Raw genomic sequence first — 27,534 nt, 5'->3', positions numbered from 1 at the left:
TGAAACTGCCCACCCTGGCCAGGCAAGATAGTAGCCATTTGCATAATTTATCTTAACAACAGGAGGTCCTGATAAGGAACGGGGAACTAACAAGCTACCACCAACGGAAGAATTCAGGAAAGGTCAAAAGGAGAGAGGAGACACCAGCCCATATGTCCTACCAACCTCCCAGAATCCTTCTCGCTGGAATCCATCTTGGCTGAGTGATGCGAGCGCCACCAGGAAAGACCCTGAGTCAGAATGAGTGGTCAGAGACAACCCGGAAACTAACCCCATTACCATAAAACCCGAGTCTGCGAGCCACATGGCAGAGCAGTTCTCCTGGGTTCCCTTACCCTCCTGCTCTCTGCCCGGGCGCCCCTTCCCAATTAAGTCTCTTGCTTTGTCAGCACGTGTGTCTCCTCGGACAATTCATTTCCAAGTGTTAGACAAGAGCCCACTCTTGGGCCCTGGAAGGGGTCCCCCTTCCTGCAACAGTTATGTTTATTGTCTGTTCCTTTTCTCCTCCCCTGGTCCCTGCTAAAATGTAAACTCAAGGCAGAGATATTTGGCTGATTCATTCATCACTATTTTCCAAGGGCCTAAGACAGTGCCCAGCACATAGTAAATACTCAATGACTATTATATGAATGAATGAATAAATGAATGAATGCATGAAGAGACAGTAGAGTTGTCAGAAGGAGTTTTGGAAGCAGACACACCTGGCTTCAACCCCTGCTCCAGCAATTACTACCTGGTGTCTTTGGGCAAGTGACACGGGGACAAGAGTGAATACCTCAGTGGGCTCCAGTGAGGATGAAGCGAGACACTGACTGGCCCACAGTGGGCGCTGAGTTAATGCCTGCGACTCAGAGCCAGACTGGACTCCCCAGCTAGGACACCAGGCTCAGCGGACTGGAGTGCAGCGGTGAGAAAGTCAGTTCCCTCTTGGATCAGGCAGCACCTCAGAGAGGAAAGTTCTTTCTCCAGCGCATGGACACAGGCTCAGGTAGGCACCCCAAATAAGGGGCAGGGAGGGGTGGGAGACCACTGTGCCTCCCCACAGGAGGAAGGGGGGCTGCTGGGCCCCAGGACCCTCCTCCTCCTGTTGCTTCCGCCTGTGTGGGAGGCCAGGAGCCTGCGTTGATAGCTGCTCCACTTGGCAGAGCAGGGCACGTGGGCGATGGCCAACACACTGAGGAAATGTGACCATCCGGGTCCCCTGGGGCCGCAGTGGCAGCAGCCCAGAGCGAGCCAGACACAGATGGCGGGGCGCTCAGGCAGCCGCCCGCGTGCCAGCCTCCCACTCCTGCGCGCACTCCCGGGCCTCCGGAGGCGACCCTCTGGCAAAGCTGTTTGCAGCAAAAATCCAAACTGCAAGTAACAGCAGGGCCAGAAGAGAACCAGAGTGGGGAAGCAGATGGCAGCTTGCAGTGAGCACGGGCTGCCCTCCTGGGAGCCAAGTGCCACGAGGATGCTGGGCTCGGCTGGCATGGCTGCTTCCCACGGGCTCCAGCTGGGAGCGAGGGAGCCCCTGATTCTCCCAGCCTCCTGCAGGCTTGTGCCAAGGTGGACCCTCCCCGGGGGCCCTAACTGGGCTACTGGTTACCCTTCAGCCTGGGGGTGGGGGGTTGAGATGATTTAAAAACCGCCATGTGAAGCCACTTTCCTACTCCACAAATTCCCCTTTCAGTCAATCAACAAGCAACAAGGTGAGAGGGGCCGGAAGCAGGAATACAGACCTAGCATCGATGGGCACCGCAGGACCCCAGCCAGGGCCATCTGTGATAAGACTACAGGGAAATCAAAAGCCCCCTGCTGGGAAAAGGTTCTAAAGTGATCTAAACAAGGAACCCGCTTTCCTCTTTCGCAAATGTCTCTTTCAATCAGCAAACCTTTCCCGAACACCTTCCATATGAAAAGCCTGCAGGAGACACAGTCAGTGTTGGTGCAGCCCAGCCTCTACTGAGTTATAATCAGGATGCGGAGTGAAACCGGGAAGGCACGGCGGACGCTGAGCGGAGAAGAGTGCTCTAATTGTATTAATCAGCTTCCAATTACTTACAAATTGGCCTTCTCTCCTTTCTAGCTCATCCCCCTCAGAGAATGCCTGCATCCTCAAAGAAGCCTTCCTACTCCAAAGGTACATTTTAGAGGCTGCAGGAATGGTTTCCAGAACCCTGGGGAATCTGGATTCCAATTAACTTTCCCCCTGATTACAGTAAAACTTTGAGTGAGTCACTCTTTTTTTTTTTAAATGAATCCTATTAAAGGCTAAACAATCAATGACGTGAATTTCTGGCTTGCAACGTCATGTGTTTAGAAGCCCCTGATGAGGTCCTTCCCAAGCTCGCACTAGCACACCCAAGAAAGCTCGTGAATAAAGGGCACGCGAACACCAGCACAGGAGGGATCTGACATTTCACCTACAGTCAGTCTCCCCTCTGAAGACAGGCGAGTGGGATGGATGAAACGGGTGTCACTGGCCCACCCACTCTTGCCTGCCTAGCAGGGATCAGGGTGCAGGATTGGGGCTGCCCCTGGGCAGCCTTCCTGGCGTGGCACGACTACGGGTTTCTGGTGCTGCTCAGGGGCTGTCTTCCCTCCTCTAATTCCGTCTTTATGGATGGGAGATAGACTCCCAGCAAACAACCGGCAGCAGTGGGAAGAAGCTGGCAACAGTGAACTGCATCTGGGAAGGTGTGTTTTCTTAAGTAAAGCTCAATCGTGGGAGAGTGGGGAGAGGGGGGAGAGCCAAACTAGGGGCTACAGATTTCCAAGTCCTCCCTAGTTCTGATGGCCAGAGGGCCAGGTCCCAGGAGAATCAAGGTACCTCCTCCGTGGAGCAGAATCCCAGACAAAGGAAAGGGGCTGTGAGCAGTGCTTGAGCTGCTTCTGGTAAACCCTGGGCCTGCAGCTCTCACAGCATCAGGAGGGGGATAAAGGCACATGTGGAACCACCAAGACCAAACACAGGAAACCACCAAAGTCAGACCGAAAAAAAAAAAAGGAATCAGTGACATGGAAGAAAAGTTTTAAGATTTTTCAGAATGAAGGGAAAAATGAAAAGGACTTGAAAATGACTTGGTAGAAGATGATAAATACACAAGGCAGAGAATGGAAACGCACTCTTCAAATTATAAGTGCTCCCGAGACCAGACTAGTTCAGGAACAAAGCAATAAGCAAAAACATAATTGAAAAGCTTTTCTGAATGGAAGATCCAAATATGTTTGTCCTAGACAAAAATCAGTGAAAATGACCTAGGCATATCCAGATAAAATTATTAACTTCCAAATATAGGCATAAATAATACTACCAGGTTATTTAAAAAGGAATAAAAGCATATGCCTGGCTTCAGACTTCTCCCCCACGTCTCCGTTCTTGCCTTCAGAACTACTTTATGCTGAGCATCAGATCTTGTCAGGCTGCCTTCTCCTGTTCTCAGTTTTGACTTCACGGGCTACATCTGCTTGTTGCCTACACCGCATCCTGGAAACTGTCTTCTGGTTCACAAGGTCCTTCCCTGGGGTTCTGCAGGTGTGCCTGATGTGCTATTTAACCAGTCCACTGAGGGATGTCTCATTCCCTTCTCTTTCTTTCTTTCCTTTTTTTTTTTAGATTTTTTTTTTTTGATGTGGATCATTTTTAAAGTCTTTTATTGAATTTGTTACAATATTGCTTCTGTTTTATGTTTTGGTTTTTTGGCCATGAGGCATGTGGGATTGAACCTGCACCCCCTGTATTGGAAGGCGAAGTCTTAACCACTGGATTGTCAGGGAAGTCCCTTATTCCCTTTTCTGTGTCTTTAAATCTTGAACTTATATCAGTTTATTAATTTGCTGACAAGGAAACCAGGAAAGTGACCAAAGAACGTGCCCATCCACAGAGGGAATAGAAATGAGGTGGGACAGGGAGCTGGGAGGCCGAACACTTATATAAGCAGCTGGTTTAATTAGGTAAAGACTGTAGTTTCGTGTGGTCACAAAAACATCATATTCATGGCAGTCAGTACAGGGGATATCAGGGGCCAGGGACGCCAAGCTGTTGGGAGTGCCAACCAGGGATCAAAAATAAAAAACAATGAATAAGAAGCAAATGATAAGGAAACATCTGTGTCTGTTAGTGACAAGGTTTACTGCTCTAAAAAATTACTGAAGTATCATTTGATTGAGTTTGTGAATTCCTTAATAACATTTTTCATTTTTAGAAATGAAAATGGTTCATTTGGTTCTTTTTCAAATTTGCTCATTCTTTTTTCAAATGTCCTATTTGTTCAGTTTGGCTTCTGTTGCTTCTCTTATCTCTTTTACTTAATTTAAAAACTTATTTGGACTTCCCTGGCGCTCCAGTGGTTAGGACTCCATGCTTCCACTGCAGGGGGCACGGGCTCGATCCCTGGTCGGGGAGCTAAGATCCCACATGCCGTGCAGTGAGGCAAAAAAAAAAAACCTTATTTATATTTCTTTCACAGTTTCACTATTATCTCTAGTTCTCTGGGCACTGATTCTCCTAGTCGTTACATTTGCCTACTCTCCCTCATGGTGGTTCTTTTCACATGTGGTTGGTTAGACAACAGAAGCCAAACTCACAGAATTTTGAGTGGGAAAGATTATGATCAATTGCATTATCAGTCAAGTCACTGTCTTTTTTGTATAAAGGCAACAGCTATTACCAGACAGCAAAAGACTCAGAAAATACACTGTCCACATGTCATTATTTAAGATCACATAGCCAGCTAATTATAAGTCAAAAGCAATAACTCAAGGGTCTATAGGAAAAGAGGGACTATAAACACTGATGTTTATTTTTCCCTTCTAAGTAACCATTCTGAGGACATAATCTCAAATGTAGGCAAAGAGCTATGTACACAGATATATAAAGCAATTAGCAATGAGAAGGAAAAAAGGAAATAACTCAGATGGCTTAAATTAGCAGAATATCCATATGACAGAATGTTTACAAAGAGTTATTGATTACACTGAGAACTGCTTATGATAAAATGTTAATTTTAAAACAGAGATTCAACAATATAAAGAAAAAAGACACAGAAAAAAGATAGAAAGTAATTATGCCAAAATGTTAACAGTGATTGTCTCTGAATGGTAAGATCATGGATTTTGGGAGGGTGTATATTTCTTTATGCTTTCTATACATTGTGAATGTCAATGATCCATATTAATTTTATAATCAGAAAAGAGTAAAATGTATAAAATATTTAAAATATGAAAACTTCTAAGGGTAACAACAGTCAAGAACTTAAATATCTGGGGTAATATTAAATAAGAAAGATGAAATATCATGGTACTAACTCTGACATTATAGTCTATAATTTATACTCAACACAGTAGCCAGAGTATCCTTTAAAAATTGGGGGAGGATTCAGGTCACGCCTCTCCTCTACTTCAGACCTTCGAGGGCTCCCCATTTCACTCAGAGTAAAAGCCAAAGTCCTTCCAAGGATCTACAAGGACCAACATGATCTGACCCCCTGCCACGTCTCTGACCTCCTCTCCTGAACCTGACTTTGCTCCAGTCACACTGTTGTCCTTGCTGTTCCTCAAACCTACTAAGGACATACCTGCCTCGGGGTCTTTGCACTTGCAGTGCCCTTTACTTGGAATGCTTTCTGTCCATACAGCCACATAGTGTGTTCCACACCTCAGCTCTAATGACATTTTATCAGTGAGCCCTTTCCTGACCCCTGTATAAAATAGCAGCTACCCCTATGTTCCCATCACCCTGTCCCCTTTACCAAGTACTTTTTCACCATCTGTGACATGGCAGAACTTACTTTATTGCGTATGTGGTCTCCATCTCCCATGAGAAGAGTTATTTTGCCTGGTGCACAGAAGATGCCCAATAAATAAGCATTGAATGCCCGAACAAATAAATGCGTGAGACTGTAAGCTCCTCAAGAGCAGAGGGGCTGAAGCTGACACCACTGCATCACTGAAGTGCACACAACAGGCAGCAATGCCAACCTGACGGTCCCAGGGACATGTAACCAACATTCGACTCACTCCAGAAAAAAATACTTATAATTACAGCCAAAGATGACAGCAGAGAAGAGTCAAATGGAAAAAGATGATAAGGGTGTTTGGGCACAGTAATATGAGAGTTTCCATCAGAAAAGGCAAGATCTTCCATCAGGACATGGTTTTTGCTGCACGACAGAACTCCACATTTTTATCACAGACTCAGAACCAGCTCTATGTGGCACTTAAAATGACATTTCAAATGCTCTTTCTATTTAGCTATCTCTTTGTTGTGATTAGATATTTTTCTACGGAAAAAAAAAAGGCATTAGGAAACCAATTTCCCTGGCACTCTCCCACCCTAAAAGCAGGCAGGAAAATGCAGTGCTTGGGTATGGTATCCACAGGCACCCGGACAGACACACATACTTTCAGGGCCCGTCCACGCCTCCTAAACGTCCATAGTCTGCCTGGTCTTGCAGAAAAGGAATACAGCATCCTTGATCTTGCTCAGTTTTATCAGCCTCTAGAAACTCAAGGACAAACTGATAGCATAGTGCACAGCTTCATATTCTTTACTTTAGGAAAGATAAGAAAATTCATCCTAAGCTATTTCAGACTTCTCTGGGCATCGGAGCGCTCGGAGATTAGGACGGGCTGGTGGTGGACGCTGCCAGCGGTAGCTCAGGACTGTTAATGAGCGTGAGGGTAACTCATGGTGGGGCTGGACGGGGGCAGCTGACCCCCACCCAAGCCCTCCACTAAGTTATTGCATTTGCTAAATTTGTCTTTCCTCTCATCCCCCTCCTTTTCCTTGAAAATTCCTTCATCTCTGTCCTCCCCACAGCTCAGCCGCGTCTTGTCATCCTGCTCAGGAATCTCCTGCAAGATAGTATTTTAGGGAATTTTCCTCTCTCGTGGATGCCTGCATCTTAAAAGGGACCCCTTGAAGCCCAGAAGGACCTCAAGTTCAGAGGGGGAATTTCCAGCTGGGTAAGAGAGGTAGGCTTCTAATATTGATGGAGTGCCTATTCTAGGCTGGACATTCTGTACACTTTGTCTACTGTAATGATGTTGCTGAATTTTCACAGTATCTCCATGAAATAGGTATTATCGTCTCCATTTCAGGATGAGAAATCAGGGACTTCTGGGCAAGACAGACTAGAATGTTAGTTCACGCTTGGAGGCCCTGCCTACTATCTTCCCTGTTCCAAAGGCACGGCAGTGATACATGAAAAGATTCCAACAAGGAAGCTCAACTGTGCTCAGAAGTAAGATCTATATCTCGATGGATCAGAAGCTCCAAATATTTACTATTTTGAGGGGCTGAAGGCACAGCCTGCTGAATCAGAACCCAGAAGCAGGTGGAGGGAGCTGGAAGATTGGTTTTCTAGGGGTACAGGGACTAAAAGTCTCCCATGGGAGGTGGGGGACCAGTCCCTGAAATGGGGGCTGGTGAAAGCATTTTCCATCTGAGAGAGGAAGTTGAAAAAAGCAGAGATACCACCTCACCACCGTCCTAAGACTAAAGCTTATCTGTGAATGTGAACAGTGAGAGAAGCTGGAAGAAGCACACACGTAGCCAGGGCCTGGCCAGACTGCCTATGGCTTTGACGATTGGCTCCAGGAATAATCCCGTTATCGCTGTGAACACACAGCTCATCACTAACCCAGGACAGCTGGCCCTGCGCCGGGGGACCCAGGACCTGGGTGGAGGCAACTTGAAATCACTTGGCAAGGAGAGCCGGGTGGAGGTGATGAGCAAGGAGAGGAAGAGAGAGAGACGGCCTCCCACTCGAGATGAGCAGACAAACCCCAATTCCAAAACACCCGAGGAAAGCTGTCGCTGAGAGAGGCAACCAACAAAGAGTCTCCAAGATTTAGCGAGCTGGAAAGCAGTACTGAAGAATTTACCCAGAAAGTATCTCAGAAAGGTAAAGAAAAAAACGAGAAAGCAGAGTTGGGAGCTATGGAGAATGGATGGAGAGGCTCGGAACTGTATCCCACAGGGTTTCCAGGATGGGAGACTTGGAATGGCAGGGCAGCAATATTCAAGGATATCATGGCTGAGGATTTTCCCTCACTAAAGACATTTTATGGATCCTCAGATGAAAGGCGCATATTAATCACCAAGCAGATAAGTAAAAAAAATAAATCCACATCTAGAAAACCTGGGGCATCTTCCCTCTACCCGACTCCTTCTGTTCCTGAGATCCCTGGCCCATGACCTCCCCCAGGAGCTGCCTGACAATGTCCTCCACTGTTTTAGCCCCACTCCTGATCCTGGTACAGTGAGGAAAGCCCTGGGTTTGGGGTTGGGAGACGTAGGTTCGAGCCCCCCATCTGTTACTGCCTCAGAGTCCTTGCTGAGCCTTGATTTCTTCCCTTCGAATGGAATCAGAAGTAGAATGATAGAAACTTAGAACCAGAAGGGACTTCGGGGGCGGCGTCATCACAGCAGACCACGGCTGTCAGACCCACTAACTAGCTCAGTGGTCACAAGATACTTAACCTCCTGCGTTTCCATTTCCCCATCATTGAAAGGGGATAAAAACAGCACCGGTCCCGGGTGTTGCATAAGGACGAAATGAATTCATTCGTGTAAGGAACTTAGCACGGTGCCAGGTGCAGAGTAAACCTTCAACCCGGGGCAGCCATTTCTGTTATGATAATAATAACAGACGCCCATGAAATGCCACCTGCAACCTACACTCAGTGCGAGGGGCTCCCCACTGAAACCACGGACCCCAGGCAGAGCAGAACCAGGGCCCATTGCCCCCTCTGCACTGGGGAACGGGCAAGCCAGCCGGCTGCCCTCCCCACCCTCGTCCCGGGCTGCCCCTGGTAGGCCCTCCTTGGCCTTCTGAGAAGCCCCTCTCCGTGACCAACCATGAACTTCCCCGAATTCATGCACGCCCCGGCCCCACCCAGGCCCCCCCCAGACCCCGCTGCCCCGGGTACCCTACCTCTCTCTGCTCACTGCAGATCTTACACAGCCACAGGGGCCGCTTCTGGCCGGGGGAGGCCTCGATCCCGCATTTGGTGCAGACTTTCTACAAGAGAGAGGACACAGGAATGTAAGCACTCAGCCCCTTCCTCCTCAGCTGAGGGGCTGGGAAAACTATAACCAAGGAGCCCTTTGGCACCTTCTGAGGGGATGACTTTTGCTTCAGGCCCCAAGGGGAGATAACCCAAAGGATACCCATCATCTAAAACCCGTAGCTGGCCTTGGGGCACAATAGGTGTGCCCATCCAAGGATCTCCGTGATAGAAATTCACCCGCACAAGTACATCCTGTTGGGATCACGTCAAAAAAAATAAGCTTGCTGAGAGTCACAGCTGCATCATTTTCAATAGCAAGGAACTGGAAACAACCCAAATGCCCAATGCCAGAGGCCGATCCAGGCAAACACAACTGAATATGATACGGCCTTAACACAGCAGACTGTGTCGGTCCCTGGAAATGTGGGCAGGAAATGATGTTATTCAACAAAGAAAACAAAAACAAACAAACAAAAAAGAGCATGGAATAGTGAAAGGAAAGGGAAGACCAGGAACAAATAAATTAAAAAAAAAAAAAAAAAAAAGAACATGGAGCAAAGAAAACAGACATTTGTATATAACCATGCAAAAAACTCACTTGTGTGCCTGACAAGGTAAGACAATGATATGGTGAGAAATACCAGTGACCGCTTGGGCACTTCCTTGATGCCAAGGCCCTTCATTTAACGATCCCAGGACCCCTATTATATAAGAATTAGGCCCATTTTACAGGCAGTAGTTTGAGAATTGCTCAAGTTCATGCAGCAAGTAAGTAACAGACTCAGGTCTGCCTCTAGAGCTGCTGTATAACTGCCCCCGGACACGTAAGCAGCCAGAACCTAGTCTCTGCAGCGCTTCTCCTTCTACAGAGTTGCTGAAGATCATATAACTTCTCGGGTACATATTTTGCTTCCCCGAGATGCACAGCCACAAGCCCTGGTGGGAAAAAGCCAGATGAAAAGCACCAGGCGGCAGAGGGGCACTTGGTGGGGCTGAGGCCTCTTCTGGGCTAACCCAGGCAGAGTCTGATTCAGGGACAGCGTGTCCTCCTCAGAGAACAGTCACACCAGCTAATCAATCCATCTTTCTGCCGCTGCGTGGAAGCCGCCCGGTCCCTGCGGGGCTTGGGGCTCTCTCCTTCTCTCTCCTGTCGAGGGAAGGCTACATCTGCAGCTTGGCCTTTTCTGCAGGCTGCCAACTGAGCAAGGAGCACACCTCTCCACGGAGAGGGAAATGTCACCAACTTGGCTTTTCAGAGCGTGTTGTCACCACCTGATTGGGCAGTGGGACCACAGGAGGTGAGGAACCAGCTCGTGGCAGGAGGGGAGCTATGACACATTCGTGGGGGGTGTGCATTTGCTTCCATCAGACCCGCAGGTACAAGAAATGTCACTTTTCTTTTCTTTCTCCAAATAAACTGTAATCTACTCCAAGCTCCTGTCCCTCTGGGTTGGCAGGAAAGTCCATCCCAGTCTGTCTGGGCCCGGCGCTCGCGAAGGTCCCAGGCTTGGGGTCTTTCTTTGGTGGCACAGTATGTCTGGGAAGGGTCCCCTGGGAGCTGCCGGACCGCTCACTGCTGTGCTGCTCTCCCTCTGAGCTCCCACGGTCCCTCGGAGGGGGAAGGGGCCTGGCCACTTCTGTGTCAGGCCTGGGTTTGGGATCTGTGCCAGGCTGGGGTGCTGCCTCTCTGGGGGCCAGCAGCCTGTCCCCCTGGATCCCCAAGCCACCAGTCTGCAGACTCTCCCTTCCCCACTAGAGCTGCCTCCTGCTACCCCTTCCAATGCTCACCCCAACCCTTCCACCTCTAGGACAGGGGCCCCCATAAGCCCATAAGATGGGCCTCAAGAAACACACACGGGCCCCTCCTCCCTGGGGTAAAGAGAGGAAGGAGGCGCTGAAGCCAGCTGGCTGTTTTTCCTGCTCATTCCCATGATCCCGTATAGATGATACACATGGGAAAATTAGTGGAGCCATCTCAGAGAGGTGAGATTTTCCTCTTGTGTCTTCTACATGCTTGTAGGGTTCGATGACAGCTTGTCCTCCAAGCGCGCAGTGTGCCCTGACCCCCTCCCAAGGCTGCTGAATCACACGACGCTGCCGGGAATCGGGAGAGAAGACCAGTTCCTCCCATTATGGAGCACCAGGCCCTGCCACCCCGGCAACAGAGCGTGAAGGAGGTGGGTGTCATGATGTCCATCATACGGGTGAAGAAAATGAGGCTCAGAGATGTTGAAGACTGCCCGCAGTCCCACAGTTAGGTAGCGACAATCAGGATTTGGGAAGCTCGCCTCTTCTGGACCTTAGGAGAGCTGAGCACCCATGTGGAGCACAGCCCTGTGTTGGGAGGGTGGGGCCCGGTGAGGCACCCAACGCTCAGTCCCAGGTCGGCCTGCCTGCCAGGCCAAAGGGCATGTCTGGCTGCCTTGAAGGAGTGACATTTAAGCAGGGTTTGAAGGATGGGCGTGCACGTGCCCTCGATAAATAGCATCTGATTGATTGACTGATCATCTGTGCTGTTGGGCGGCAGGGAAAGAAGCTAGGAGAGAGTGCTTGAAAGCTGTGTCCTGTCTTCTACCCAGAGAACACAGCACACGGAACCACCTGACCCGGGGGCAGGAGCCGTGTGGACCAGTCGCCTTCCAGAGGCAGGGTCAAAGGCTGTTGAGTCAGCTCCCAGTCCTGGTGGGGGAGGGACGGATGGCATGTCCCAAATGTTCTCTCCTCCCCTTGCCCTGTGGGGTTCTGGAGGGAGTTGGGGGTGACATGACGGGTCATGCCCTCCCTGGCCCACGGGCAGCCCTGTTTTCAGGCTGCCAGCCATCACTAGTGGAACCCCCGGTCAGTCCCGGCCATCTCTTGGTCCGTCTTTACAAGCTCCAGCGTCTCCAGCTGGGGAATCCGAGCCAGCAAAAAGATAACATGCCCCAGTTCAAATAATACATAATTGCTGTTCTATTAAATCTCGACCAAGAAGAGAATAACGAGCATTTTCCCCTTATGGGCTTGGTCTTTGTTCCAGGTTCCAATAAAGAAAATTAAGCAGGTGGTATTTTAAAAAGCCAGTGAGAGAGAGTGTGAGCTGGCCACAACATCAACTCAGTGCAAAGGGAACACTGCACAGTCGTGTCAAGGACAGCCAGGCCTGGGGTTGGCCACCAGCTTCCCTGCCAAGTGGGTTTCCATTGAGCGGAATTGCCCCGGGTGAGTGAGCGCTGGCTTCCCGGGCTTGGCTCTCTCATGCTTCCTGCAGCCTCAAACTGTGTCTGAGCGTTAAACAAACCAGGTCTAGGGCTTCCCTGGTGGCGCAGTGGTTGAGAATCTGCCTGCCAATGCAGGGGACACAGGTTCGAGCCCTGGTCTGGGAAGATCCCACAGGCCGCGGAGCGACTAGGCCCGTGTGCCACAGTTACTGAGCCTGCGCGTCTGGAGCTTGTGCTCCGCAACAAGAGAGGCCGCGATAGTGAGAGGCCCGCGCACCGCGATGAAGAGTGGCCCCCACTTGCCGCAACTAGAGAAAGCCCTCGCACAGAAACGAAGACCCAACACAGCCATAAATAAATAAATAAATAAATAAATAAAAATTTAAAAAAACAAAAAAAACCAAACCAAGTCTAGCTTCTGGGCCTGACTCAGACGCTCCTTGCATTCCTTTTGCAAATGTACATCCCATCCCAGAACATGCACGGGGAAAGGGGGTGGCTCAGGGTGTAGCCCACGGGACACAGGCTTTGGGGCAGGGGAGCGCAGAGTCTGCCATTTAGATGCAACCTTGGACTTGTTATTAACCTTCTCTGAGCTTCATTTTCTTGTCCTGAAAACGGTGGTAACAGACAGGCTCATGTCACACTTAGGAGGGTCAAAGGAGATGATTGACGAAAGTGCTCAGCACAGTACACGGTAAGGAGCAGGCAGCAACCACAGTCCTGCACAGCTGTCTCAGTGAAGGATGCCACACGCATCAGTCATATAAGCCAAAAACCCAGAATCATCCTTGATCTTCACTCTCCCTCCTGCCCATCCAAATAATCCATCTCCAAGAACTCTAAATCTCACTAGAACTGTCCACTCTCCTCCAACACCCTCCCTATCCATACTGCCATCTCCGGGGCCTGCACCATGGCCCCACCCCACTTTGGCCAGCCTCCAGTTGGTTCCCAGCATGGAAGCCAGCGTGATCTTTTCAAGATGCAAATCTAGTCACGTCCTGTCTACCGTCCTTGCCAGCTTAGGAGCCTCCAGAGACTACCTGTTGCCCTCTGGATGAAGACCACACCCTTCCACATGATGCATGATGCCTGCTCAGGGTAGACCTATCTCCTTGTGACCTCAGCTTGCACCCCTCTCCCCTACTCTACTGCCTCGTTCTCCATCTCAAGCCCCAGCCGTGTTGGCCTGACTTCAGCCCCTGGTCCTCAATCTGCTCTTCCTGCCACTGGACCTTGGCACGTGCTGCTCTCTCTGTCTGGGATGTACCTGATCACACGCTCTCCTTATTAGCCTGTGCATCCTTCAGACCTCAGCAAAAGCAAAAGCACCGCTTCTTCACGGAAGCCTTCCCTGCCTTCTTACCCGGTTGGAGCTTCCCTAACAGGCTCTTGCCTCTTCTCCTCCACTGAGACTTACCCTCACTTGTGTAGCTGTGTAACTATGGTTGCTTCCCCTACTAGGTTGTCAACGACCAGAGGGCAGAGGCCGCGTCTGTTTCTGTTCACCTTCCTGTTTCTGGTATCTGGCATGATGAATTTTTGTGGAATAAACGAATGAACAAATGAGAGCTACTTTTAACATTACACCTGAGAAGGCAACATGTGGCCCCTCCTGGAATGTGCCAACCTGCTGGTGGGAAGAGACACACAGAAACAGGAAACACTCACTGGGCAGCAGGGGGCAGGGGGTGCCCCCGTCTGCACTGAGTGATGCTGATTGGTCAGGCGACGGGAGATCAGACAAGGAAGAGCCTCCTCTGGGGTGGGGTGTCAGGGGTGATGGGACTGCTGCCCGTTGGGCCTCACTCTCAGTGGGCGGGGCAGGAATCCAGGCTGGGCTGGCCACAGAGGAAATGACACTGAGGGTCCTTTGCTAAGGGTGGGGGCAGAGATGTGTGCCCCGCCCTCCACGTGACCACTCCTGCCTGCCTCCCCAGGGGGGCATCCTGCAGGCTGCCTGTGTGTTCAGACTCTTTCCAAGGTCTGTGGGGTGCCCTCCTGGGCATCCTCATACCCTAGGCCACTTCGGTCACCCCAAGACTCCCCGGAACCCCGCCTCTCCATCCAACATCATCACCTTCACCTTCCCACACTGTAGGTCAGAGTCAGAGGCACGACAAGGTCTGGGAGACCACAGAGCTCGGGCACCTCACTCCCAGGCTGGCCTTCCCATCCTCACCGTGAGCCCCTGACTCATTCCACGCAGAGCCCTCACGCTCCATGGCGGAGTCCCCAAGCTGCCGCCGAGTAGAAGGGAGCAGGTGCGGTACCCACGCGGGGGTGGGAACGAAACTGCTCGCACCCCTCCAGAGCACTTAGTACCCGGGAATCAGCCACGCCCTCCGTGACAGGCCCTGAAGGCTTCGCTGCGTCATCCATCACACAGAAAGCGGTGTTCCCGACACTCAGCCCACCAAAGAAAGACGAAATTGTGCTTAAATGTTCCATACAAGGAGGCCAGAAAAACGTACGCTGTGCTGCAGAAATGAATAATGGCGATGGTTAATTTGAAAATATTTGGTGCTTCAATTCAACAAACGTTTACTCAATACTGGATGGAAGGTGCTGTTCTAGGAATGGTGAGGATGAACAAGGCACGGCCCTTTGTCCTCAACGAGGGTTCCATCGAGTGGAGGACTTGATGAACGAGCAAAACTCATCTGGAAAAGGACTTGCCCAAGAGCTTCAAGACTGAAACTGGAAAAGGACTTGCCCAAGAGTTTCAAGTTTCACCGACTGAAATTTGTCAGTGAGACGGTCTCTCCTTCGGAACCAGGCAGCAATGATGCTCATGGAGTGGTCGCCCCCGACCCGCACCCCAGGAAAGCAGGGTAAAGAAATGGCTGTGTCCAGACGATCACAGCACAGGCACGAACAACGTGAAGAAATCAGCTCACGAGTGTGCATTTCACGCCAGCCAGTGTTGTTCCCCATGCTAGAACTCGAATCTTCAGCAAGGAAAAAAATCCGATTGTGTTTTGGAGAAAGGTACTCAGCAATAAAAATGACGACGTAAACAGAAAGAATGAAAACAATCACGACGGAACTGTGTATTTACTGACATGGAGCAATGTTCACAATAAATTAAGTTAAAAAAGCATGTTATAAACAGTAAGCCTAGTGTGATTCTCTACCATATAAATATGTATATGTGCCTATATCTATTTAGAAGTAGATATATGCACAGAAAAATATCTGGAAGGAGACCAGCCAAAACATAAATTGAATTGTGCTAAGTCGAAATCTATTTTAAATGGGTAAGCAGAATTCCTATTTCAAGGAAGGCTATGCTAAATGTTTTGGGAAATCACTTGCCCCGACTTCATTTTTTGACCCTATCTGGATTTTTGTGGGTCAGGATAGATTAAAGAAGCTGAAGGTATAGGCACAAACGGGAAGGAGACTGGACCTGTTGGTTGAGTGTGGCTCAAATGTAGATAGTCAGCCTTGCCTCCACCCCCCTCCACCTCCGCAGGTGGTGTCCACGGGTCACTGACCCCTCTGATCACAGGATCAGTCCTGTTCAACCCCAAGACATCAGCCAGGCTTGGAGGTGCATCACCAGCCCTGGAGGGCCAGGAGTGCAGGGGCTAGACACGGCCTCCTTGCTATAGACAGACTCAGTATCTGGAACCCAGGTTCTGCTGCCAAACGACTTTCAGTACGTTAGATATTGATGTACGTATTAAAAATATTTATATACTTTAGATATTGATGTACATATTATAAATATTTATATACTTTCTCGAGCCCTGGTGCTACACCAGGCATCAAGGTAGGTGCTTTATGTAGAATCTCACTTAATTTTCATAACCACACTAAGAAGTGGGTATTACGGTCCCTATTTTATCAACTCAGGATCTGAGGCTTGAGGCTAAGTAACCTGACCACGAGGAGCTGGGATGTGAATCTTGTGCTCTTTGAGCCCCAGGTTTCTGCTCAGACAAGAGACTCATCCAAGCCTTCCTTCTCCACCGGCGGCTCAAGTGAAGGCAGGGCTGGCTCCTTAGGCCCCGGTCCCTCCTCCAGAACACCAGACTCGGTCAAGCCTCAAGTGGGAGAGGGCACAGCCAGGGCCCTCCTCTGTTCATTAGGACACAGTCTGGGGGCCAGCAGGGCTGAGGGCATGCTGACCTGAGCCCTGACCACTGCAAATACTGAGTCACCCAAAGGCGCACAGCCTTAAGAATGCCAGCCACCTGCTGCTTGGCCTGAGACAGAAGCCAGGAGGCGACCGGAGAAGAATTTCAGAAGGAAGGCAAGTCTCTGTGCTTCCAACACGGGTGCCATGCCGGGGAAACGCCAGCCTTCCTGTGTCCCGGCTGCGGGTGGCAGGTGTACTAACCCACGCAGGGCCACTCTTCACCTCGGTCTCTGGAAGGCTGCCCCGCCTCCTCTGAGTGAGCCCTCCCCAGCTCCCCACTAGATGAGCCGCTGATGCTGCGTGGGGACCACCTGCAGACCCCAGCCCTGGGCAGCCCCCAGCCACCTCTCCCAGCTGAAAGGCAGCACTGCAGATTTCAGGACTAGCCTCCAAAGCACAGCCTTCCATCTCCTGCCACTCGCTACCATGAGCTCCGCATCCTGAGCAGAGAGGAGGGTTAAAAAGGCAATGGAAGGAGCTCGAGATGAACATTCATAAGCGCGTACTAAACAGGCATGCCTAGGAGGTGGCTCTGCATCATCTCTGTGCTCGTGCCCCACTGCGTGCCTGATGGGACCTGGGGTACCTCGGGCAGGAAGAGGCTGCCAGGCTGCTGGGAGGTGGGGGCGCCGCTGGCTCCCCACCCCCACCTGCCCTTGTCACTCTTCCTGGTCCTGCTTATCCTCAGCATCACCTCTCAAAACGGAGACTCCGTGCTCGGTTTTTGCCTCTTTCCCAGGCAAACGTGGGAAGCAAAGATTTGAGCTGTCTCGACGGGCCCTGGGGGCATGCATGGTGGGTGACAGGGGGGCCGGTGGATGCACCACGGCTGCAGATGAGAGTTTGGGCAAAGGAGCGGAGACGGGTTATTCAGTCTGAAGCTGAGAGGGAGGTTTTAAAGACCAGCAAATCTAATAACGTACGATCAAAAGGGGGACCACGTGAGACACGGCCCTGGGTCTCGAGGAATTCATTCATTCCTTCAGCAGGCGGCTGTGCGGGGCACGGTGGGTACTCAGCCCCTTGGGGGGAAGAGACATGCAAACACTGGATTGCGCAGACGGAGCACTGACTCCTGGTGGGACTGAAGCGTGGCAAGGTAGAAGCACTGGGTGGAAGGGAATTATGCACAAATCATGGAAGGGATGAGGGCTGAGGGGATGGCCGGGGAGCTGGTGCATCTCAGGCGAGGGCCAGTGTCGACCCCCGAGGCTGGGGTGTGCCCCTCTGAGGGCGTGCCAGACCCTCCAGGGCCGAGGACAGGACACTTGTAGCGGGAAAAGCACATTCAACAGTATGCTCACCTTTTTCAAACATAAAATATTATTTTGAAATTTCAAATAGCATTAAAAAAGGTGGAAGGTTTCTACATTTATCTAAAGGGAGTCTGGGTTTTGAAAGGCTAAACGAAACTGCTCTGAAGTCCCGATGGGGAAGAAGGACAGGTGGGGACTCCACACTTCTCCCTCTCAACCTCTAAGGGGCCCTTGGGTCTCACGGGGCCTTGTGTGGGGACAGGCGATGGCACTGACTCTCCCCCGGGGTGAATGAGGGTAGAAATCAATGGGTGTCACACATAGAAAGCAAACTTATGGTTATGGAAGGGGAAGGGGGTGGGAAGGGATAAATTAGGAGTTAGAGATTAACAGACATACACTACTCTGTATAAAACAGATAAACAACAAGGACCTACTGTATAGCACAGAGAACTCTGCTTAATATCTTGTAATAACCTATAACAGAAAAGAATCTGAAAAAGAATATATCTATATATGTTATATGCACATATGTGTATATATAACTGAATCACTTTGCTGTACAACTGAAACTAACACAACATTGTAAATCAACTATACTCTAAAATAAAATTAAAATTTAAAAAAAAACCAAGGACCTACAGTATAGCACAGGGAACTATAGTCGATGTCTTGTAATAACTTAAACGTTAAAGAATCCAAAAAAGAATATATCTATATATATATATATATAGCTGAATCACTTTGTTGTACACCTGAAACATTGTAAATAAATTATACTTAAATAAAAAAAAAAAAGTAATCAGTGAATGGTTCTATAAGGGGTTCTCAGGCGCAACCCTCCTAAAGTCTCCCAGGCCTGGAGTGCACCCTAGGGCACCCCCGTCCCTGGGCCAACCTGCCGAGGGGGAAAACTCTGGGGTAGATGGAGTTCAGCCCACGCGAGAGCTCCCTGACCCGCGCTGAGCTTTCCTGAAGCTCTGACCATGGCCGGCTCCTCCCCGCCTGGGTCCTGCCAGTCCTTCGGGGACAACTCCTGGAACCCTCACTAGCTCCTTCCAGCCCTAAAGGAAGAAACCCCTCGCTCCTGGAACTGACGGGGCCTGGGCCATGGTTGAGCTCATCAAGTCCTCTGGCCTCTCCGCCGCGGGTCCACGTGGCTCCATCCAAATCCCTGGCCCAGCGGTCTCCCGGGACCACCACGTCACACGGCGGCCTGCAGCTCTCCCACCCCACTCTGGCCGGGAGGGAGTCAGGGCAGAGGAGGGCCCAGGTGGTGGAGGAAGCGGGCTCACATCCTCTTGCTCCCTGCCAGGTGGTTACTTAGAGTTACAACTCATAGTAATGATAATAGTCACCGTTTACTGAGCACTTACTCCATGCCTGGCACCCAGCTCAGCGATCAACACACGTTATCACACTTAATCTCGTTTATGTTCACAACAGCCCTGTGAGGGAGTTTTTATGATCCGAATGCCTTGGATGAGGAAGGCATCCTCATCCTCAGAGATCTTGGGTGGCTTGGCTAAGTTCACGTCACCAGGAGGTGGCAGAGCCAGGATGGGGACCCAGGTTCATAATCATAAAAAGCAAGAGCTTATATAACACGTACTGCGTTGTTGGGCACGGCAGGAGTGCTTCACACAGATTAGTCACTCAGATGACGGCACTGGGGCAGACAGCCCAGGTAACTTGTCCGGGGCCACCCAAGGAGAGAAAATGGAGGGCCGGACTGGGGTCCCAGTCCCCATCTTGCCTCTCACCCATGCCCGCTATGACCCCCACCCTAGTTGAGAAGGATGCTGATGGGGCCAGGAAACGGATGTCCTGAGAGAGAGGAAGTGGATGGGGTTCTCCAGTGGACAGTGGTGGTCTGAAGACACATGGCCGAGACAGACACTGGCCATCCCGGGAACATGAACTCAGGGAATTAAAGGCCCCAGACACAGCCAGCTCCAGCTTCCCCCAGCCAGGCCGTGGTTGCATAACCAACCTCTGTTTTCCCGAAGCATTGGGCTGGGGCCTCCCACAGATGATCTCTCACCCAGAGGCGTGCCTGCCACCTGGTAGCCGCCTGGCCCAGGCTCTGTCACAAGAGCACAGCCAAAGAAGAGGCTGGATCATTTTGGTTTGCTGTCCTCACAACCAGCATCCTAAAAATACCCTGCCTCTATCAGCAGCCTCCCAGCTAAGGCTACAAGTGAGCCTGGCTCCTCCGGGGCTGGCCCAAAGCCATAACTTGGAGGGAGGGCCAGGCAAGGAGCCCCTGGCCAGGTGTGCCGAGCAGATCCTAGCTCCGAAATTCTATGGCTCTAGGGTGTGCGACCAGCCTGTGGGATGGACCCCCAAAGATACTGAAGTCGCAGCCCTGCTTTTGGAACGCTTGAAATCTCCATGGGAAGGCCAGGTGGGGGTCTCCGGTGGACCTTCACCATCCCTCCCCCTAGAATTCGGTGGGGGAGCAACTTTAGCTGCAGGTTGGGCCAATGACGTCAAGAGCATTCAGCAAACACTTCCTAAAGCCCTGCTGCTACCAGGCCCTGGACTAGGTGGAGAACACAGCGAGGCTCACAGGCTGAGGGCACAGAAACCAGAAGACGGATGCACACATATGTGAGAGCCTTCCTCCTCGGCCCCTGCCTAACTCGCCAGCCTCACCAAGCCCACCATGCCAGCCCCAAACGCCTCACTGCCTGTTCCCAACACTCTAGGTACTTCCCTGCCTCTATGCGTTCACCCAGGCTTTGCCTCATGACTAGCGAACTCCTACGCATCCTTCAGGAACAACTCAAATGTCTCCTCCTCTGTGACTCCTTCCTTGATTTCCCCCCAGGGGAAGCACTAGTTACTCCCTCCTGTGTGCTCCCAGTATGGGTCAACATCTCTAGAGGAGTGTTAACTGCATCATATTGAAATTGTCTATCCCGTGACTTTGCCCCCTCTAGAAAAAGGACATTGTTGTTCTTGTTTAAATCCCCAAGCTTAGTAGGCATCTGGCACGTAGTTGGCTAGGAAGGAAGGGAGGGGCTGACTGACAAGCATCATGGGCTGTGGGGTTGGGATTCTGCAGACATCTGGGGGCCGATGGTGGTTTTTAAGGAGGGGAGGGGCACGATCAGATCTGAGTTTCAGAAAAATCACCTTTGCTGAAAATACAGATTCAGTCACTCCTGGTCAATTTGTCCTCTGTATTCTCAGCAGAGGCTCTTTTTCCAGAACATTCCCAGATGCCTATGGAATTCCAATCCTAGCTGGGTACGGAAGGTGAGGAAAAGGAAGGACTCTGGTTCATTCTAGAGGCTGCCAGCTGGCCAACAGGATGGACGGTGGTCATGTTAACAGAGTGGGGACGAGCGGCCGGCAAAATATTCGGCTTTGGACACATGGGTACTTGCAGTGCGAGTGGACTCCTTGGAAGAGCTGTCGCGCCGCAGGTGACACCCAGGTCCAGAGCTTGGGAGGAAGGCAGGGGACAGAGACGAGGGAGGGCCAGCACACGGCGTTGCCTGACGCTTGGGAACACAAGGCAAGTGAGAGGCCGTGTAGATGGGTGAACTTTCGATACTGATCTGAGTGCATCTACTGTCAGTTTCACCACCCTTAGAACAGGTGCTTCAGGAGGGGCCGAGGCTTGGCCTGACCCTGAGGTCACTCTGGAACCTGGACTGGTGCTTGGCACACTGTAGGTGCTCCATAAATGTTTGTTTAGGCTGAAGGAGATATGAGCATTTGGGCTCTGATGGAGCTGGTGGAGGGGGAGGGCATACGGAGGGGGAGGGGCCTCCGTGGGGGTGGGGCCAGGACCTGGGGGGGCAGGAGGGGCCCCAGCGCAGAACCAGAGGGGCAGGGCTGGATGCAGACAGTCGGCCAGACAACAAATTCAAGCTGCTGGGACAAAGAGAACAGGGTGGGGAGTGGGGAGGGCTTGGGGAGACTAGAGAAGGCCAATCCAGGGTCCACAGGAAGCCAAGTTAGCACAGGTTTCCCCCACCAGCCCAGTGTGGACATTCAGCCCTCGGCAGCCTCACCTGTCCCAGGGTCAGCACCGTCTTCTCTGACTTTCCAGGGTTATCCTAACTCTCAAAAGGTCAGTTTATGTGAAAATACCCTCTCCCTTCTCTGTGCCCACTCCAGTGCCTGGACACAGTAAATGTCCTCGAAGCCAGTAAGTACCTGTCATTGGAACTGATTTTTTTTTAATTTGAAAAATACAGCGGACTTGACAAACACCCTAGGGCTTCTTAACATTCCAGGAGCAACAGCACTAATGATCAACTAAGGACCCTGGTGACGTGCAGGAACAGGGCTCCAGGGAGCGCGGTGACAGGCCTGGGCCAGGTGGAGTCAGGTGTGACCCTCAGGCCTCGGAACTCCCAGCCCGGTATGCAGTTTATGCTGCTAAGGTCAGCAGCCTGTGCTCAGGCGATGAATGGACTGAGGGCCCTGGATACCAAGTGGCGGCGGTTAGACTCTATTCTAGGCAGTAGAACACAGTCGCAGTAGACTGCCACTGAAGACTTCAGCCGGAGGGAAAAAGCCACGCTTGAGCAAGACGAAGAAGCAGAGAAGCAGAGAATGAGCTGGAAAGCGGACGATACTCCACTGCAGGCAGTCAGGAGCCGGGCGGGGAGGCCCCGCAGTGGCAGGTAGGTGCTCGGGCCTCACTCCCTGGGGGCCCAGACTACACTCCTGTCTGCGCCTGGAAACTCAGCAAAGGCAGATGTGGTTCTTGGGCAGAGGGGTCTCTTGAAGGCTTGGCAGATCATAACCCCTCTCAGCCTCAGTTTCTGCATCTGTAACCTGGGAGAGTCATCCCTCCTATGGAAGGCAGGACGACAAGGGTGAGGAAAGGGTTTGGAAGGGGAGAGCTCAAAAGTCCCCTCTGAGAAAGGCCTGGCTCCTTCCTGGTTTGGAGGGCCGGGCTCAAGGGTGCCCTGGTGAGGACCCGCCTCCCGTGCTCCCCTCCGCTCCCTCTATCCGCAAGAGCGGCATCCTGGTCTCCCCGCGGGGAAACAGAAGGACAGGCTAAATCCACCTCCAGTTAAGGTCAGTGAACAGCAAACAGCTGTGCGGGAAGCGACACAGCAGGAAAAACAGGGGCAATTTGAGAGCGATGAAGAATCGCAGGGCCTGCGAAGGGTGGCAGCTTGCGGGGCGCAGCTGGCGAGGCGAGGGCCACGTGGGCGGCGCTGGCCACAGCTCGGACTGGAAATGTCATTATCTGTTATTTACCGCAACAGAGGACAAGAGGCTGCACAAAATTACCGTTCCTGGTAACAGCCGCTAAACAGATTTGCCAACACGGCTTCCTGCTGCCGGCGGGCTCGCTACACTGACCAGACCCCGGGAGAAGAGCCACTGAGGGGGGTAGCGAGGGGCCCAACGGGGTGCCGGACGGATGGACGTCTCAGTGGGAAGCCCGGCTGGTGTCCCCAAACCCAACCCAAGCCCAAGCCTACAGACACTCTGCCCACTCAGGGAGGGGCTGGCCTCACACTGACCAGTGACTCAACAACCACAAACACCCACGTGTGTTCAGCTGCTGCTCAGCCACCTTAGGGGTGTGACAAACTCTGGGGGGCAGGGTCCTGCCTCAGGGGTGCTCAGGGTGCCACACCCGACTACGGATGGTGATTCCTAGTGTTGGGGCTACCATCCCTTCCCCAGTGTTGCGGGCACTTAGCCAATGGCCTTTGCACTCCATGGACAAGCTGGCACCAGACAACACCTTCCTTTGGGGGTCTCCTGCGTGTCTTCAGCTCTCTTTACTTCCCAAAGGGCATGTGGGCAAAGTTCTGAACCAAGAGGTAGGAGGAACTGCAAGGCCCTGGCTGTGCCACCAGGAGCAAGTTATCCCTCTGAGCCTCAGTTTCTCCATCTGGAAAATGGGTATAATCACTGCCTTTTGCCTACCGACCTCCAGGGGGCTCTGAGGGACTTATGGCATCACAGGAATATCAGGGGCAGAGGGGGCTTTCAGAAGCACATGCCGACCCCCACCCTGGCTTCCTCCTGCTGCAGACTCAATCACAGGCTGAGCCAAAGCCAATTGGGAAGCAAACCTGCCATGGCTTTAAAATAACAACAAACCGAGCTGTGTTCCGGAGATGCAGAGAAATGAGCTTTAGCTCACAGCTGCGGCTGCTGCTGCTCCCTGATCTGTGCAGGCCCCTGGGGAGAAGGTTCTGGGGTGGTGATCCTGCAAGGACTGGGCCGACCTGACATTCACGGGAGGAAACTGCTGGACAGCCCAGGAGACCCTCTCCTCCAACCCCTCCAACTGCTTCCTTTCACAGGGAGCACGAGAGGCCCAGAGCGGGAAGGGATTTTAACCCGAGGTCACAGGGGGAGCCCAGGGCAGAGCTCTCCTGCACTCCCGACGCCCGGTCCACTCAGAGCAGGTGCAGGTGTAGCAGTCAGTATGAGTTTAGGCAACACTGGCCCCGCCCCTATCCCACCCCACCAGCTATGTCCATCCTCTGACATACACAGGGACCCGCGCCCTCAATTGGACTTCAGACACGGGTAGGATGTGTGTATCCGGGGAGAGTGCTGAGCAAAGGAAGGCAGCAGAAGCCGAAGTGCAGAGGTCTGCGGCCCTGGGAGAGATGCAGACGAGGGGAGAGGCCAGGCCTAACAGGGAGCAGGATGAAGGGCGTCTGGAGCAAGAGAAGGTGGGCCCAGGCCCAGTGTCCCCACCCCAGTCCTGCCCCTGAAGGGCGTGTGAGCAGCCTGGAAAAGACGGAGTTACAGGGAAGGGAAGGGCGGCTGATAACTAAGCAGGGGCCTGGCCCGGCGTGAGCTCTCGATCACTGGCAGCTTTTGTTAACTCTTAACCATCTTTGGAGTCCCCATCCTGGTTGTTCTTGCCTGAATTCAGGCCTTTATTATTGCTAATTGGATAATTCGGCATCCGACAGGCTCTCTCCAACCCACTACACGTTCCCTCCTCCAAATCCACCTCTGGACTTAGGCTCCCCAGAGACCCACCTGACAGTCATCACCTGCTTAGCACCCTTTGATGGCTCTACCGCCAACAGCCTGGCACACGGGGCCCCTTCGTGATCCTCGCTTCATTCTCTCCCTCCCTCAGCCTGCCTCTCGCCATCACCCCCTCCTTCTCCCTCCCTCCCCGACATCCACCAGCTCTGCCAAACGCCCACCAGTCCCTGCACTTCCTCCTGAAATGCACCACCCCTGCCCCTGGGTATCCACCCTTCCAGGCTCAGCTCAAAGTGAGCTCCACGCTGCAGCCTCCTGTACCTCTCAGGGGCCAGCCACCCCCGCCCCTCCACTCTGGGATCACTCCATGCCATCTGCATCTACAGCACTTGTCACACCGAGCTGCATGATCTGTCACCAGGTGAGTTCCTAGAGGGCAGGGCTTGGCCAGAAGGTGAGCTAAGTGGGCAGGGTCTCCAGATGGCCAATGACCATGGCGCTGGTCTCTCTCCAGGACACTCTGGGACTTGCCACCGGGAGCCCAGCCTGGCTCTCAGCAGCTCCTCCACTGCCTTTGTCCTGATGACCCTGAGTTGGAGGTCAGTGTCAGATCGGGCTATCAGAAGGGCTCTGAACTGCACAAAGTGGAAAGAAAGAAGCTACTTTGGGGGAGGAAAGGCCACGGCGCAGGCACCAGGGCAGCAAGAAAGAAGGGTGCCTTGACGGAGACGTTCTGTTCGTCAGACTCCTGATGGAGGCAGATGTTCCAAGATGCTGTGTGGGGTCTGGTCCAATCCTCCCATCCCGACAACGGCAGCCAAGTCAATTCCTGCCAAGCAGTCAGAGCGGGCCCTCGGGGCAGATGAATTAAGTGACTTTTTCCGGGAATTTAGGAAACAACGGTAGCTGAATGAAAAATCCATCTTCGTAATGAGGCACAAACACACGTCTCCTAACATCTGAATTAGGTCGAGGAGGAAAAAGGACATTGCAGGGCCAATTTGGAGGCAGCTCAGATGAAACAGCTGTTGCTCAGGAAGCTTGCTGTTTTTGCGGCCGCACCTGAGGGACAGAGATGCTGAGCGCTGGGTCTGGAAAGGGAGCCGAGGAAGACTTTCACTGCACCTCCCATTCGGGAGGGAGGCCCTGCAAAAAACTGCCCCCTCCTAACCCTCGTGCACTGTTGGTGCGATTGTAAAACGGTGCACCCGCCGGGGAAAACCGTATGACGGGTCCTCCAAAAATTAAACAGAATTCCCCCATGATCCAGCAATTCCACTTCTGGGTATACACCCACAAGAACTGAAAGCAGAGTCTCAAAGAGATATTTGCACAGCCATATTCACAGGACCACGATTCACGAGAGCTAAAATGTGGAAGCAAACCAAGTGTCCATTGCCAGATGAATGGATCAGCAAAATGTGTTACGTACACAATATTATTATTTAGCCTTCAAAAGGAAGGACGTTCTCACACGTGCTACCACATGGATGGACCTTGAAGACATTATGCAAAGTGACAGAAGCCAGTCACAAAAAGACAGATACTGCATGAATGCTTATATGAGGTACCCAGAGTAGTCAAACACATAGAGACAGAAAGAAGTGGGGTGCCAGGGCCTGGGGTGGGTGGGGATGGGGAGTTATCATTTAATGGGTATAGAACTTCAGTTCTGCAAGATGAAAAAGTTCTGGAGATGATGGTGGTGATGGCCGCACAACAATGTGAAGGTACTTAACGCCCCTGAACTGTACACATAAAAATGATTTAAATGGTACATTTTATGTTTGTACATTTTACCACAAATTTAACAATAAATAATTTTTTAACTTGCCTCTGATTTGGGGGAATCCAAATTAATCCAAGGAGCAGGGTGGGGCAGCTGCCACCACACAGACCCAGCAAGGGCCAGGCTACGGAGATGTGAAGGGTCATCGGTGGGGCCTCCCCCTTCCCTTGCCTCCCTGGCCTCCTTTCTGGTCCTAACTTAACGCCGTGCTCTTTCCCGCCCAGTGCCCCGTCCACGCCGCTCCCCCTGCCTGGGCCTGGGATGCTTTCTGCCAGATCCTGCGTTTCCTCATTCCAGTCCCAGCTCAGACGTCACCTCTTCATAGAGGCCCATGCTGCGCAGCCGAAATAAAATAGCCGCCTTCCCACGCCCTCCCCACTGGCTGTTCGATGCCCCCCACCTTCAGTTTTTATGTTCCCGCCTCCCACTTTCTGGAGTTGTTGTATTTACTTGTCCATCTCGCCTTTCTAGCTCACAAACTCCATGGGGGAGATGTGGTATAGCGGTAATGGCCAGGATGCTCGGAACCAGACTGCCTGGGATCAAATCCTGGCTCCACGCCTGACCGGCTGAGTGATCTCGGGAAAGGTACTTAACCATTCTGAGCCTCAGTTTCCCCATCTGTAAAGGGGGGATGATAAGGGTGCTGAGCCCACGGGGTTGACGGGAGGACTGTTGGGTTGATAGGAATGAGTTAACAAGTGAAAAGGCCTTAGAACAGAGTCTGGCAGAGTACTGACAAGAGAGAAGTAAGAGCTCTCATTGTGACAAGTGGTGGGTACAAGGACAAGGCCTACCTTGCTCGTCACGGTACCTGCAGGGCCTGGCATAGAGTCAGTACCCTATGAAACCTTAAAGAATGAATGAATCAAAAAACTCTGCAGAGAGATAAGACCTTCACGAAATTCAATTTCATTTTCGAGGATGGCCCTATGGAGCTGAGTCAGCTCCCAAGGAGGTAAAAGTCCCCCAAGAGGGCTGCTCCATTCTCCTGCCCACACAGGCCTGGGCCCCTTGAGGTGGGCTTAACCCAGCCTCAGGTGCTTAGCTTTTGCATTGGGAACATCCTGAGAACATTCAGGCTGCTTCTGAAGGTCTTGGGAAAGTAGGTAGAAAAGCTGGTTCCCCCCAGTGGTGGTGAGGGCAGCTAGCTGGCCACTGCTGGTATCAAGGGAATACAGGGGGAGGGTGGGCTCTGGA

The 27,534-nt window shown here is 52.0% G+C and overlaps 1 protein-coding gene across 8 annotated transcripts in view; it reads right to left on the bottom strand.

Moving 5' to 3' along the window:
- The window catches only part of RPH3AL (rabphilin 3A like (without C2 domains)), a 123,036-nt gene that overhangs the window by 44,257 nt on the left and 51,245 nt on the right, over positions 1 to 27,534 (bottom strand). For 6 of the 8 annotated variants that reach the window (XM_059908685.1, XM_059908687.1, XM_059908684.1 and 3 more), the window contains exon 5: positions 8,922 to 9,008. The exons of the other annotated variants lie outside the window; for them this stretch is intronic. In XM_059908685.1, the coding sequence (XP_059764668.1) occupies positions 8,922 to 9,008 (87 nt within the window). The remainder of the gene's footprint in view (positions 1 to 8,921; positions 9,009 to 27,534) is intronic. 8 annotated transcript variants of the gene reach the window in all.

Source organism: Balaenoptera ricei, chromosome 20, assembly GCF_028023285.1.
Source record: "Balaenoptera ricei isolate mBalRic1 chromosome 20, mBalRic1.hap2, whole genome shotgun sequence".
Lineage (NCBI taxonomy): Eukaryota > Metazoa > Chordata > Mammalia > Artiodactyla > Balaenopteridae > Balaenoptera > Balaenoptera ricei.
The sequence above is the reverse complement of the archived record's forward strand: the minus strand, read 5'-3'. Positions and strand labels throughout refer to the sequence as shown.